General features: G+C 41.7%; 1 protein-coding gene across 4 annotated transcripts in view; it reads right to left on the bottom strand.

The window, feature by feature from the left end:
* Window positions 1-374: 374 nt before the first annotated feature.
* Window positions 375-14,698, bottom strand: part of VPS8 (VPS8 subunit of CORVET complex) — a 313,830-nt gene continuing 299,506 nt past the window's right edge. For all 4 annotated transcript variants that reach the window (XM_073551536.1, XM_073551537.1, XM_073551539.1 and 1 more), the window contains 2 exons: window positions 5,163-5,243; window positions 375-719 (listed from right to left, as the gene is read on the bottom strand). In XM_073551536.1, the coding sequence (XP_073407637.1) occupies window positions 573-719; window positions 5,163-5,243 (228 nt within the window). In that variant the 3' untranslated portion in view covers window positions 375-572. The remainder of the gene's footprint in view (window positions 720-5,162; window positions 5,244-14,698) is intronic.

The raw sequence follows: 14,698 nt of genomic DNA, 5'->3' as shown, positions 1-14,698 counted from the left end.
TGGATGCCATGTATCTGTGACACCCACTGGTATACACATCTCCTTTTATTATGTATGTGTGTCTTGTATGTACTTTAATAAAGCTATGCGTATTTTATGGCAATATGCTTCCTTGATCTGTTTGGTTCATAATTAGACAAGAGAATGGAGGCAACATTCCACAGGACAGCAAGGACCAGCAATCTACTAAATAGGGCATAAATCACTGGCAGTAGTCAATGGAAAACAAAAAATACTAATCTGCTCTATCCCTCACAGCTCCTGAGTCAATTGTCCTTGCGCTCCCTACATTGGTTTCTGTGTACTCTAACATGGGTCACAGGGTGACGCCAGTACGTACGGCATCGCTAGAAGAAAACATTTTGTATATGCACTTAGGCACACTAGGATTTATTAGAAAGTCGGTAATGTATTAGCGTTGTTTTAAACATACATGTATAAATATACTGTACACACGGATTCTTCACAGTTTAGGTTCTCCAGACCTTGTTGGACATATACAGCTAGGAAATGATCAGAGGCGACATGGACGGCCACTGGCTGGAGTGTAACGGTACAGAACACATTCAGAACTATTCGTCAATGATGGGTGGAGGGGCCAGATGCAGCTGGAAGTTCTCATTCTGGAAAACACTGCTTGAGGAAATCCCACCATAGGGGTTATGGACAGAAGATTTTTCTGGGCTTTGAGAGCGGCACAACTCAGTCAGAAGAGCCAGCTGGAAATAGAGAAAGAACAGCAACACAAGAGTTAATCAGACGACAGCCCAGAAGATGGTTTACTACAGAATAATAGTGAGGTTCTACAAAAAATGTACTGTGCTCTTAAGCACCACTCCTTGGCAGCGAGAACTGGCTGCACACACTGTAGTGCTGGCTGTTTACTATGAGGCTAAGTGCACACGTGCAAAAATGATGCGGAAATGTCCGCCGCATTTCTGCAACTCTCACCGCGGGTAAAACACATGCAAATTTGCATGCATTTTGCCTGCGAAAAACCAGCGCTTTGCAGGCGTTTTTCGTTTGCAGAATGCTTGCGCATTCCAAGCGATTTGAAGCATCGCTTGGAAATGTGATTGACAGATTGGTCACATTTGTCAAGCATAGTCCTTGACAATTGTGACCAACTTTTTACTATTGATGCTGCCTATGTGTCATCAATAGTTAAAGACAGAATGTTAAAAATAATTTAAAAAAAAATAAAAAATATTGTTAGCTATTCTCACTTTCCAACGGCCCTGATCTGCTCTGCGGCGCTCCCGGCAATGCATTGCGCGAAGGACCCGAGATGACATCACGCTCGCGAGAGCACGACGTCATCAGCGGTCAATCGCGCAATGCATTACTGGGACCGGAAGATGCCGGGAGCATGGTGAGAGGCGGAAAGGACTTCGGGGGCCGCCGGAGGGTGAGTATATCACTATTTTTTATTTTAATTCTATTTTTTTACAGGATTATGGTACCCAGGGGCTGGAGGACAGTCTCCTCTCCTCCAGGCTCTGGGTACCGTCCGCACATTGAGCGCTCACTTTACGCATGGTGGGCATAGCCACATGCGTAAAGTGAGCGGTTCAATCCAATCCTATGGGTGCGGAATCGCTGTGATTCCGCAAAAGGAATCAGCATGCTTCATATTTTTCCGCTATGCGATACCGCAGCAGAAAAATCCGCAGCATTAGCACAGCATTGCAGAATCTCACAGGCTTGCATGGGATGCGTTTCCGCGGAGATTCCGCAGCGGAAAAAGCCATGAAAACGCAAAAAAGCGCAATGTGTGCACACAGCCTAAGGGTACGTGCACACTGAGTATTTACAACAGCTTTTACTGCACCAAAAATCAGTGTTAGCAGAAAAAGAGCAGTGGAAATAAGTGCTTTTTTTATGCGTTTTAACATACGTTCAGTCTGGATTCATTTTTGAGGTTTAAAAATGCTGCAAAACCGCTTTAAGAATTGACATTCTGCAAATTTGTGAAGAAAAACCAAACGTTGATGGTTCAAATATGCAGAAGAAAAAGCAGCAGGTACACGAGATTTAATAAATCCCATTCACTCTGCTGGTACTGTAAAGAGAAGAGTTTCATATCCTTGAAAAACTTTAAACCCTCTGGTCCTGGACATTTTCGTTTTGCTCCATGTGCTTATTCCCACAGCACCGGCTTGAGTTATTCAGGTATAGAAAGAAGGGCAGGTGGCTATGTGCTAGTTAGCTCCCAAGGTGTGAGTATGTACATAAATGTGTGTATATATATATGTGTATTTGTGTGTACACAGAATGAACCGGGCATCTCCCTAAAGAGTCTTTCATTCCACCTACACTGTTCTTATAGTCGAGCAGGCTGTCATTTGAGAATAAACAGTCAAGCTTCAGACGCTTACATGTAATTATGTACGCACACATACTCATGCATAGGTATATATACACACAAGAATAGGAATGTCTCTGCTACATCTCAGCAGAAGCCACACACAGGAGATTACTAAATTTTAATGCGGAAAAAAAAAAAAAAAGATTTTGCCACTGCCGCAACGTATAGGGATCACAGCACTGTTCCATTTTGATGGAAGTGTGCCAAACAGAATGTCACCATGTTAACGTAAAAGGCTGCTGTTATCACCAATTGACATTTATCTATGTGTAGAAATAAAGGAAATCCGCTACATGGATATTTTTAGAGATATAACTTTGTTGGGCAAAGTCTACTTAAAGGAATCTGTCAAAGATTTCATACTCAAACTATTTACAGTAGTGTTCAAAATGACAGTGTGTTCAAAAACATGAGTTCATCACAAAATTATACTAGTTTTTATTCCAATGCATTGGGAACATTGCACACTGTTTTCTAATTCAAAACATGATGAGAAATGTAGATAATATTTAACTACTTTACAGAAAATTACAAAAAATAACCATTTGGCTATTCTTAAAAATAGCAGTGTCTGCATTTGCCTTTACAAACTCACAATATGTACTTATTTTTGTGGACTTAGCATTCCTGTGAGTCACTAACCTAATATTTAGTTGTATACCCAAAGGTTTTAGGACTGCTTCACATCCATGTTACATAGAGTCAACCAACTTCTGGCCCCGATCACCTGTTATTCCAGCCCAGGACGCTTGGATTACATCCCACAATTATTTGGCGTTTGTTGGCTTTGCCTCTGAAACGGCATTTTTCAGGTCACTCCACAAGTGTTCTATCGGATTAAGGTCCGGGGATTGGGCTGGCAACTCCAACACCTCAATTTTGTCGGACTGTAACAAAGAATTTGCTCGTTTACTGGTGTGTTTAGGGTCGCTGTCTTGTTGAAACCTACACTTCAAGGGCATTTCCTCTTCAGCGTAAGGCAACATGACCTCTTCAAGTATATTAATATCTGCAAACTGGTCCATGATATCTGGTATGCGGTACATAGGTCAAGCGCCATAGTAAGAGTACTATGCCCATATCATGATCCTTGCCCTACCATGCTTCACTGTCTTCAGTGTACTGTGGCTTGAATGTAGAGTTTGGGGGTCGTCTGATGAACTGTCTGTGGCCCTTGGACCCAAAAAGCACAATTTTAATTTCATCAGACAACAAAAAACGTTTCTCCATTTCTCTTTAGGCCAGTTGATTTGTTCTTTGACAAATTGTATCCGCTTCTGTACATGTCTTTTCTTGAGAATGGGACTTTGCAGGGTCTTCTTGCTAAGAGATTAGCGCCACACTGGCGTCTTCTGTCACAGTACTCACAGGTCACTTGAGACTGTCTTTGATCATCCTGGAGCTGATCATTGGCTGAGCCTTTGCCATTCCGGCTATTCTTCCATCCATTCGAATGGTAGTCCTTCAGTTTTCTTCCACATCTCTCTGGTTTGGCTTTCCATTTTAAAGCATTGGAGATCATTTGAGCTGAACAGCCTATCATTGTCTGCACTTCTTTAAAAAGTCGATTGGAGAGGGTAAAACATAATCAAAGTACGCTGTTCTTCTGGACAATGTCTCGAACGACCCATAGTTCTCAGGCTTTCATGGAGAAATGCACGTACAACATGTCCTGGCCTCACCCTTAAATAAGGGCCACGTGATTCACACCTGTTTCTTCACAGAATGATTGACCTCACTAATTGATCTCCAACTGCTATTATTCTGAACACACCCCCTTTCAATTAATTATTCTAACACACAGACTCAAAAACCTGCAGCTCATAAATGCAGAGTCAGTTAGTTTTCTTAGAATCTACTGCACCAACTGGTAAATTGTTTGACATGTGGTAATATAATTTATAGCAAAAATAGTGAAAATCTGGTCATACTGAACTGATATTTTGAACACTACTGTATATGTGTATGTAGCTCTTTCAAAGACAAGTCCAGCAATAAATTTACATAGCTAATCTGTTCCTCTGTTTCTGAAAGATCAGCCTTGAATTGATATGCAAATGAGGCTGAAGGGTTACTTGTAGATTTGAAGCCTCTGTCACACTGGCTCTATTCCCCACCCAGCGCTGCCTCCTCCTGCTTGACTTACAGCCTGTTCTGTGGCTTCAAGCAAAGGAGTCAGAGAAGCAGGAAGAGGTGGCACTGAGAGGGGAATAGAGCTGGAGTGACAGAGGCTTCATATCTATAAAATGGTTCTTCAGTCTTATTTGTATATCAAACACTGATTTCTCAGTAACAGAGGAAAGGGCTGGGCATGTAAAGGTATTGCTGGACTTGTCTTTGAAAGATCTAAATGCGCATATAAATAGTTTGGGGGTGAAATCCTGCTCACCGATTCCCTTTAAAAGCCAATTTCTCCATACCTAGATTTAGCACAGCTGGGTTTGTCATATTTTGTTATATGAAAAAACTCACTGTCATCCCAGAATGTGCAATCTGTAATATTACATACGCTATAAGGAAATGTATTAGCACTTTTTATTTTGTATATCAGTAAGAGGTATAACCATGCACAAAGGAAAGCACTGAATTACAAATTCAACTCTGCTACATCACTACAAAACTAGCAATGTAATCATCTACTAAAAAGAAGGGCACTGAAAATATAGAAAAAGTGTTGTACACAGGCTTTAGAAAACAGATCAGGGAGTTTGTGTATTGCACTTCTATTCATGACACTTGTGAACACAGAGATGCTCTCAAGCGGAGCCAGCAGACAAGGGACTTGTTACTGTACCCGTGAGGTTCCTTTGTAAAGACGGCAGAGTTCATTGAATGCCTGCAGCTGCTGAGGGTCGAGGACGGAATCAGAGCTTGACTGGAAAAACAAAACTCAATATTAGTACAAAAGTAGCTGCTGCTCTAGATGAAAAACAAGAAACAGCTAATGCAGAGAGGATTATGAAGACCTGGACCCACCAACAGTCCACTATAGATAGGCGACAGTGTCCAAACAGTACTTTGCATGGTCCACAGTGTTCAAGAGGCGCCGTGCAAGGTCCACAGCGTCCAAGTGGTACCATGCAAGGCCCATGGTGTCCAAGCGGTACTGTGCAAGGTTCAGTGTGTCCAAGTGGCACTGTGCAAGGTCCATGACCAATGAAATACCGGTATCTTATTGGAAGATGGAACATGTGAATTAATTCTAAACAAAGTGGATTTATTGACCCATTATATCATATTTTTGGCTCTCGCTGGAGCCTTTACCAAGGAGCCTGTGCGACAAGTCAAAAAAAAAAATCACTTTATTATGAATTACTTTATATATACCGTCATCATATTCCACAGCGCTTTCCAGACCTTTTCATCATTGTCCCCATTGGGGCTCACAAACAAAATTCCCTATCAGCATGTCTTTGGAGTGTGGGAGGAAACCAGAGAACCCGGACAATACCTTTGCAGTACAGTATAAACTCCTTGCAGATGTTGTCCATCGTGGGATTTGTACCTAAGGGTAAGTTCACACAGGACTTTTTTGCTGAGTTTTTTTGTTTTTTTTATGTCAATTCTCAGCTGCTTTTTCCATTACCAGCAAAGCCTGAGACTTCAGAAATCTCATGCACACACATTGGATTTTTGTGTGATCAGAATTTTGTGCTTTGCTGCGTTTTTTTGGACATAGAACATGTCACTTTCAGCGTTTTTCACCCATTGACTTGAATGGGTATTGAAAAAACGCTGCAAAAACGCAGGTGTCATTATTTGCAACGTTTTTGCAGCAGAAAAGTCATTGACATTACCATGGACAAAGACAAAAAAAAAAGGCACCAAAAAACGCACCTACACCTGCATTTTTGCCGCAGTTTCTTTCCTGCCAAGATTATCAGGTTTTGCTGCAGAAAAAAAAGCAGCAAAAAAGTCCTGTGTGAACTTACCCTAAGACCCCAGCAATGCAAAGCAACAGGGAAGCCTGATGCAATTTGAGCAAAGTGGTGGCTCAGTGGTTATGTCAGTGTGTATAAACAGTAATGTATGCCATATTCATCAAGATGGCTAATGCCAGACCGACCATTATTCACTACAACTTATTCATTGCATCCTGCAAACTGTAAATCAGCTGCACTAAAAACTACACCCTACTGGGAGGCGAGCCCTGTCAATGTAACATTCAGGCAATGCAGAGGAGGTCTAAGGCCATGTGCACACGGTGCGGATTCTGCTGCAGATCCGCAGCGTTTCAGGGTCTGCAGCAGATTTAGGTGCGTTGTACAGTACTATTGTTTTCAATGGTAAAATGAAAAACGCTGTGCACATGCTGCGGATTTTTCCACACGGATTTGCTGCGGGTTCAAATCCGCAGCATGTCAATTCTTTGTGCAGAATCTGGTGGTTTCACACCTTCTCCAGTGTAGAGGTGTGAAACCGCAGAGCTAATCCGCAGGTCTATTGACCTGCGAATTTTTCCAAATCCACGCGGAAAAATCTGCAGCACCTTTCACTACGTGTGCACATAGCCTAAGGAAAACATTTAGATGTAACAATTATAGAAATGATATTATTATGGATTGACAAGAAATTTTCGGCAAAGGTAAGGGGGGGAGGAGGGAGATGCAGCTGCAATTTCTTAATTAGTTTTCCAGATGTAGGTGAGGAGAAGCAGCAGAGGGAGAGGCTCGTCGTGCACGCATGCCCATCATCACACTCAGATTGCTAACAGCTCATGTTAATTATCCCACCGTGACCGTGTTTATCTGCTGTAATATGTAATCAGACCTTCCTAGATTGTATTCTGAGCCAGATCAAACACCAGAACTTAAAAAAAAATGGGAAAGAAAGCAATTAAATACCAGTGTAAAAAGTGCCTGAGTCTTGTGAGACAGACGTCATTTGAGTCAAGAATCCGTATATTTGGAGTAAAGCTGGATACATTCTGATACTGTCTGTGTACATTCAGGTTTATTGCCAACTTAGTAAACGTTTCCGGCTCGTGTCTGCTCCTTTTATCCACAGCCTGGTAGCAATCTGAGTGGCCCCGAGCCCCCCTTGCTAGCGCTGTCAAAATGCAGCATGTAATTACTTCTTCTGAACTATTTCCCAGTATCAACCTGAGCTCCTTCTCTTCCTCAACAACACACATCATGTCTCTGTTGTCATGGTTACGTGTCAGACCCTTTTCCTTGCTTCAGAGTCCACTCTCCAGACCACTCCAGATACAAAAGGCAAAACCAGGAGTTTTATGCATAGGCATTAAAATAACTTCCAATAACAAGGACACTGAGGATGTGCTGCCGACAATATGCACACAGCATAAGGTGCAGAATGCATCGTACCAACAATCTCAAGGTTAAATGTCCATTTCCAGAGATCTTGATGCTCCTTTGTCTACAGTTCCTTTGTCTACTACTTTGTCAACATAATGTAGAAGTTTACAACCCATGACACCAGGGCTGTGGAGTTGGTAAGCCACAGTTGCGACTCCGACTTAGACTCCGACTCCTGGATCTTATCAGGCTCCGGCTCCGACTCCTTCATAAATGGCCAATTCATAACAACAAATTTACTGTTGTAAAATATTAAACATCGTGCTTATTCAGTTTCTCACCATCATATAAGTAATCAGACCACTTAGAGCAAAAACTACATTTATTAGAATACAATTAGAATATAGCAAATAACTTTTCTAAACTTTTCTAAACTGTAAGTAAATATGCAATAAACACTTTTATGCAGTTAATAAGAAGAAATCTATAAATTTGTCCTCAGAAAAAGTATTGCCTCTGTCAGATCCTCCTTCATGGATGCCCTCAAATCTGATCGAATTATTTTGAGAGCAGAGAACAACCTCTCTACACTAACTTGTGTTGGTGGCAAAGCAGTAACCACTCGGGCAACATCTCTGACAATGTCAGGATACAGAGGAATCGCTTGTTGCACTGTTATTTTTGATGAACGGTCACATTTCTCAATTTCTTTTAGTGCACATGAAAAATTCTGCTGAAATGTACTGGCTGTGTTCCTTGATGGGGATGACTCTTCTATGCGGGAACGCTTTGCACGGTCCTTGTGATCCAAATATTTTTCGAAATTAAATTCTTCATCAGTTGATGATGAGGGTGAAGATGTGGCAGGACGACCAAATTCTTCTTGTTCCTCCTGACTGTTCTGCAACCCTTTCATCCTTACTGCTATTTCAAACAGAGCTTCTTTTCCTTTACTTAGCTGTTGATCATCTAGAAGAATCCGATGCATTGGGTCTACATAAACAGCTGCCAAAAGAATGTTATTTTGTAATAGTAGCTCCTCTCTCCGTTTCATTGATGTAGCAATGCCACTTGCAATTAACCTTCCTCTTTGGGACAGGCGAAACATCAGGTTCTTCCACTCCTTTAAGAAAATACCTGGAGTTAAGTCCTCTGCTTGTAATTTTTTAGTCACTGTAAATGGGTGCTCTAGCAATTTTTCCAGCTCAGTCACCTGATTCCACTGACTTTCATTTAGCGTCAGTTGAGGGTTAGCCATGTCTACAAGAAAGGTTTTCAGTTCAACCAAGCGCTGAATCATTAAGTAAGTACTGCCCCATCGTGTGGCTTGATCAATAATTGCCCCTTTTCCAGCACGTCTCTTCAAAATGGAGTCAACTTTAGGGGTTCTGGCAACAGTAGCCTATTTTCTCACCTTGCCAATCAGTGCAGCAGCATGTCCTTCTTGCAGACTGTCTCTTATAGCCAGCTGTAGCGTATGCACAACACAGCGCATGTGATGAATGAAAGAACATATTGACACAGTTTCAACAAGATCATCTAAACTATCATGTTGCTGTTCATCTGAAGCAACTTCAGTTTGCTCCTCAGTTACAATACTGTGTTCCTCTATTTCAAACATTTCTGTGTCTGTGGACCCAGAATGTTTTTCTAGCTGCTGGTCACCATCATTACTCTCATTCATTAGCTTAATAGTACTTATCATATTTGAAGCATTGTCAGTTACGACAGAAAGAACTTGCTCTTTTTTAAGTTCATAGTCTTGCAGAACCTTTTCCACCAAGACCTGGAGAAACTCACTGGTGTGATGAGCTTTGGTGTCTTTTACTACCAATGTCTTGGTAACTATTTCATTTTTGTCACAAACAAATCGGACATTGATGGCAAAATAGTTCACTCTGTGACGTGTGCAGGCATCCATTTTAAGAAACCGAAAGCGTCCCTTGAGAGTTTTTTTTAAGTTCTTCCTTTTGTTTAAAAGCTTCTTCGATTACTAATTTTCTAATACTCTCTCTCTCCAGAGAAACACCAAGCTTGCGGGCCATTTCCCCATTCAGACACACAAAAGCTGGTTGTGAAAATAATGAAATAGGCACACTATCCTTTACAACAAGCTCTATGATCTGTTTTTTAAATGTATCTACTGTCATTGTCACAGTAACTTTGTCACTGACAAAATATCTTGCAACTGATGGCTGCAAAGTTCTCTGCTCCTTTGTTTGGCTGGAAGAGCTGGGCACTGGTTCATTGGTTTGGATGCAGTCTCTCTCATCCACTGCTTTCAGTACTTCTGGATGAAAGCGCTGTAAATGTCTCTTTAGATTAGAAGCTCTGGTAGGAGCATTTTTATCTTTGCCTGAATATGCACTCATCTTGGCTTCACAGCATTTGTTTTCGTCTGGATCATTTGTCATACACTGACAGACATAATGTTTTCTATCTTGAGTGATGGTGAAATGTTCAAATACAGCTGATTTAATGTGATGCTTCTTTGACATTCTCAGGTTTTTAATTCTGCATTCACAATCCAAATGACAATTGTTTTTCCTAAAAACAATTGTACAAAATTATTGCCAGGTCGTACAACGGATATAGTGGTCAGTAATACTGTTATTATTCCTCATGTACTCACAGTTAACTGATGCAAAGTTTGTTGAAATGATAATACTTCTTACAGTCTTCCTCTTCTGAGTAGCAGGCAGCTGTGAGATGCTTGGAGGACGCACACCTAGTATGATCTAGTCTAGAGGAGGAGCTTTACTACTAAGAATTTGCAACACATTTTCACTTTCAGTTTCATACATTGTAAGTAGGGGGGTTGGGGCAGCATGAGGTTAACAAAGTATAAGATTAGATAAGGGCTGTGGAGAACAGTGACACACAAGAAGTAAGAAATGTCTATCTCCAGCAGAACTGCTTATCACTGTTGTTCATAGTTTGATAGAACATATATATTTGAGTAACATTTATAAAATTCATATGAAAGTTCAATTATGAAATATTAATACATTTTTTTTTAAAGCTGGAGTCGGAGTCGGTACATTTCTACCGACTCCAACCAAAACTATCTCCGACTCCACGACTCCGACTCCACAGCCCTGCATGACACTGTAGCTAATCTCCCTGGAAGTGGACAGCAGAGAAAAATTGATGAACGGTTGCAATGAAGGATAGTCCAGATTGAGAATAAGCGCCCCCAATCAAGTTCCAAAGACTCTCAAGCTGTCCTGCAAGCTCTGGGTGCATTAGCATCACAGCAAAGTATCCGTCGACATTTGAATGAAATGAACCGCTCAGACAGGAGACTCAGGAGGACCACACTGCTGACAGACATAAAAAAGCTAGACTGCAGTGTGCCAAACTCCTTCTAAAAAGTGTTTTGTGGACAGATGAGACCAAGATATAGCTTTCTGGTAAAGTACATCATTCTATTGATAACCGATCACACAATGAGGACTACAAACAAAACAGTACCTACAGTCAAATATGGTGGAGGATCAAAGATGTTTTGGGGTTTTGCTGCTTCGGACATCTGGGTGTCTGGACTGTGTGCAAGGCATCTTGAAATCTAGTGACTGCCAAAGCATTTTGGTTTGCAATGTAGTGCCCAGTGTCAGAAAGCTGGGTTTGCGTCCTAGGTCATGAGTCTTCTAGCAGGACAATGACCCCACACATACTTCAAGAAGCACCCAGAAACAGATGGAAACTAAGTGCTGGAAAGTTCTGAAATGGCCAGCAATGGGTCCGGATCTAAATCCCATTGAACACTTGTGGAGATATATTAAAAGATGATGTTAGGGGAAGGCTCCCTTCAATTATAAGAAAGAGACTTCAGCAGTTTGCAAAAGAAGAGTGGTCAAAATTCCAGTTGAGAGGTGTAAGAAACTTTTTGTTGGTTATAGGAAGTGATTGCAGTTATTTGTTCCAAAGGGTGCAAACCCAAATACAGTTGTGCTCAAAAGTTTACATACCCAGCAGAATTTTTGCATGCTTGTCATTTTTCCAGAATATTAATAGCACCAAAACTTTATCTCTACTCATGGTTAGCTGAAGCCATTTATTGTCAAACTACTGTGTTTTCTCTTTTTAAATGACGACAACCCAAAACATCCAAATGACCCTGATCAAAAGTATACATACCCTGGTGATTTTGGCCTGATAACTTGCACAGAAGTTGACACAAATAGGTTTGAATGGCTATTAAAGGTAACATCCTCACCTGAGACCTGCTTGCTTGTAATCAGTGTGTGTGCATAAAAGCCAAGTGAGTTTCTGGGATCCAGACAGAATCTTTCATCCAGCCGCTGACGTTTCTGGATTGAGAGTCATGGGGAAAGCAAACAAATTGTCAACGGATCTATGGGAAAAGGTAGTTGAACTGTATAAAACAGGAAAGGGATACAAAAAGATATCCAAGGAATTTATAATGCCAGTCAGCAACATTCAAACTGTGATTAACAAATGGAAAATAAGGGGCTCTGTAAAAAGAAAACCACAGTCAGGTAGACCAACAAAAATTTTGTCCACAACTGCCAGGAAAATTGTTCGGGATGCAAAGAAAAACCCACAAATAACCAACTGAAATACTGGCCTCTCTGAATACTAACTGTGTGGCTGTTTCAAGATGTACAATTAGGAGGCACTTGAAGAAAAATGGGCTACATGGTCGAGTCATTTCTGCCCAAATGCCACAAAGTACCTCGCCTATAATACGCAAAACAGCACAGAGACAAGCCTCAAAACTTCTGGAACAAGGTCATTTGTAGTGAAAAGACCAAAATTGAACTTTTTGGCCACAACCATAAACGTTACATTTGGAGAGAGGGTCAACAAGGCCTATGATGAAAGGAACACCATTCCTACTGTAAAGCACGGAGATGGATCGCTGATGTTCTGGGGATATGTGGAGCTACAAAAGCACAGGACACTTGGTCAACATTGAAGGAAAGATGGGTGCAGCACGTTAACAAATACTGGAGGCAAATTTGCAATCATCAGCCAGAAGTTGTGTATGGGATGTACTTGGACGTTCCAACATGACAACGATCCAAAACACAAGGCCAAGTCGAACTGCCACTGGCTACAGCAGAACAAAGTAAAGATTCTGGAGTGGCCATCTCAGTCTCCTGACCTCAATATCATTGAGCCACTCTGGGGAGATCTCAAGCGTGCAGTTCATGCTAGACAGCCCAGGAATTTACAGTAACTGGAGGCTTTTTGCCAAGAAGAGTGGGCAGCTTTACCATCTGAGAAAATAAAGAACCTCATCCACAACTACCAGAAAAGACTTCAAACTGTCATTGATGTTAGAGGGGTCAATACACGGTATTAAGAAATGGGGTAGGCAAACTTTTGATCAGGGTAATTTGGATGTTTTGGGTTGTCATTATGATTTAAAAAGAGAAAAACAGTAGTTTGACAATAAATGGCTTCATCCAACCACTAACCACGAGTGGAGAAACTGTTTTGGTGTTATTCATATTCTCTGAAAAAAAGAGCAAAAGAACAAAAAATTCGGCCAGGGTACGTAAGCTTTTCAGCAAAACTGTATCAAGGTGAGGGTGTCAACACACTTGTCCGGCCCATTTTGGGGGTTTTGTGCGCAATTATGTCCAATTTGCCTTTGTTTCTCAGTTTTTGTGTTGTTCCAATACCCAGAAAGAAAATAAACACGTCTATTACAAAACAAGTATAAGGCTATGTGAACACGTTGCAGATTATGATGCGTTTCTGCAGCGTTTTTGAACGCGCAGAATAGCATGAAATCTGCAGTGTAGTGCACTACCAATGTTAGTCAATGGGAAAAATACGTGCGGATTTGCATTTTATTTTCAGCAGCATGTCAATTCTTCTTGCGGATCTGCCATTGAGTCAGGCAAATCCGCAGCTAAACCGCAGGCTTAAAAAGATCTGCGGTTTTGCTGCAGAGTTGCATGCGAGAAACGCTGCAGATCAGGAGGAGGAAGAGTGTGTGGGCGGAGACTGTGTGGATGGAGATGATGTGTGTGTGTGTGTGTGTGTGTGGGTGGGTGCGGGTGGGTGCAGACAGGCATCGTCTGATGGGGCTACTAGTCCTATCCGGCTATGCCTGCTACAGTGACAGCTAGCTGATGATGGGACAGTAGTAGTTCCTTCATCTGGCTACTGTGTTAAAGTGTGAAAAAAACAGAAAACACATACAGTACATACTCACCATACAGCTGATTTGACACCCTCGATCACCTGTAAAAAAATAAAGTAAATCATTAGTATACTCCCTGTTCCGACGTAATCCATTTAATGTGTCCCACGACGATCTTCCGTGTAAAGCGGTCACATCCTCCCTTGTAGAGCTGTCACATCGGCAGATGTGACCGCTCTCCAGGGGCCTCCGATGATACAATGACGGCAGGTACCCTGCCGTAGTGGATTACTCCGCTGTCAGAGGTCAATAGAGTTCATGCTGTCACTTGCAGCACCGCTGCACGGGAAAAGTCTCACGCAGCAGTGCTGTAAAGTGAGAGCATGAACTCCAGTGAACCTTCAAGGATAACAGTGCATTAGCCATTATCTCCTGTCAGTGTGTCACTGGAGGCCCTGTAGATTACATCGGAACAGGGAGTATGCTGTTGGTTTATTTTTATTTTTTTATTTTCTTTTTTTACAGGTGATCGAGGGCGTCACAGGAATTAAGAGTACAATAGAGATGGGAAACTATTTAGTGTTTTATTTGCTTAAAATACTTTATTCTGGCTGTGTGTTTATTTAACCCCTCAACTATAGGATTAGTAATGGATAGGTATCTTATTGACGCCTCTCTATTACTAAGCCGGGCTTAGTGTTACAATACAAAGGTGATATCAACCCCACAAACATTACCCCATATGCCACCCCTATAGGGCAGTGGGAAGAGAAAGGCTAAGTGCCAGAATTGGCACATCTTAGACATACGTAATTTCTGGGGCGGTTGTGAGCTGGTGTTTGTAGCCGGGGGGGGCAATATACATGGCCCCTTCCTAGGCTATTAATATCAGCCTTTCCTGGCTAATATAGGGGGACCCCACACCGTTTTTTTTGGGGGGGGAATCCCCCT

Source organism: Dendrobates tinctorius, unplaced genomic scaffold (assembly GCF_039654945.1).
Source record: "Dendrobates tinctorius isolate UK_male_01 unplaced genomic scaffold, ASM3965494v1 ptg000177l, whole genome shotgun sequence".
Classification (NCBI taxonomy): domain Eukaryota; kingdom Metazoa; phylum Chordata; class Amphibia; order Anura; family Dendrobatidae; genus Dendrobates; species Dendrobates tinctorius.
Note: the sequence above shows the minus strand (reverse complement) of the source record. Positions and strands in the feature narration are given on the sequence as shown.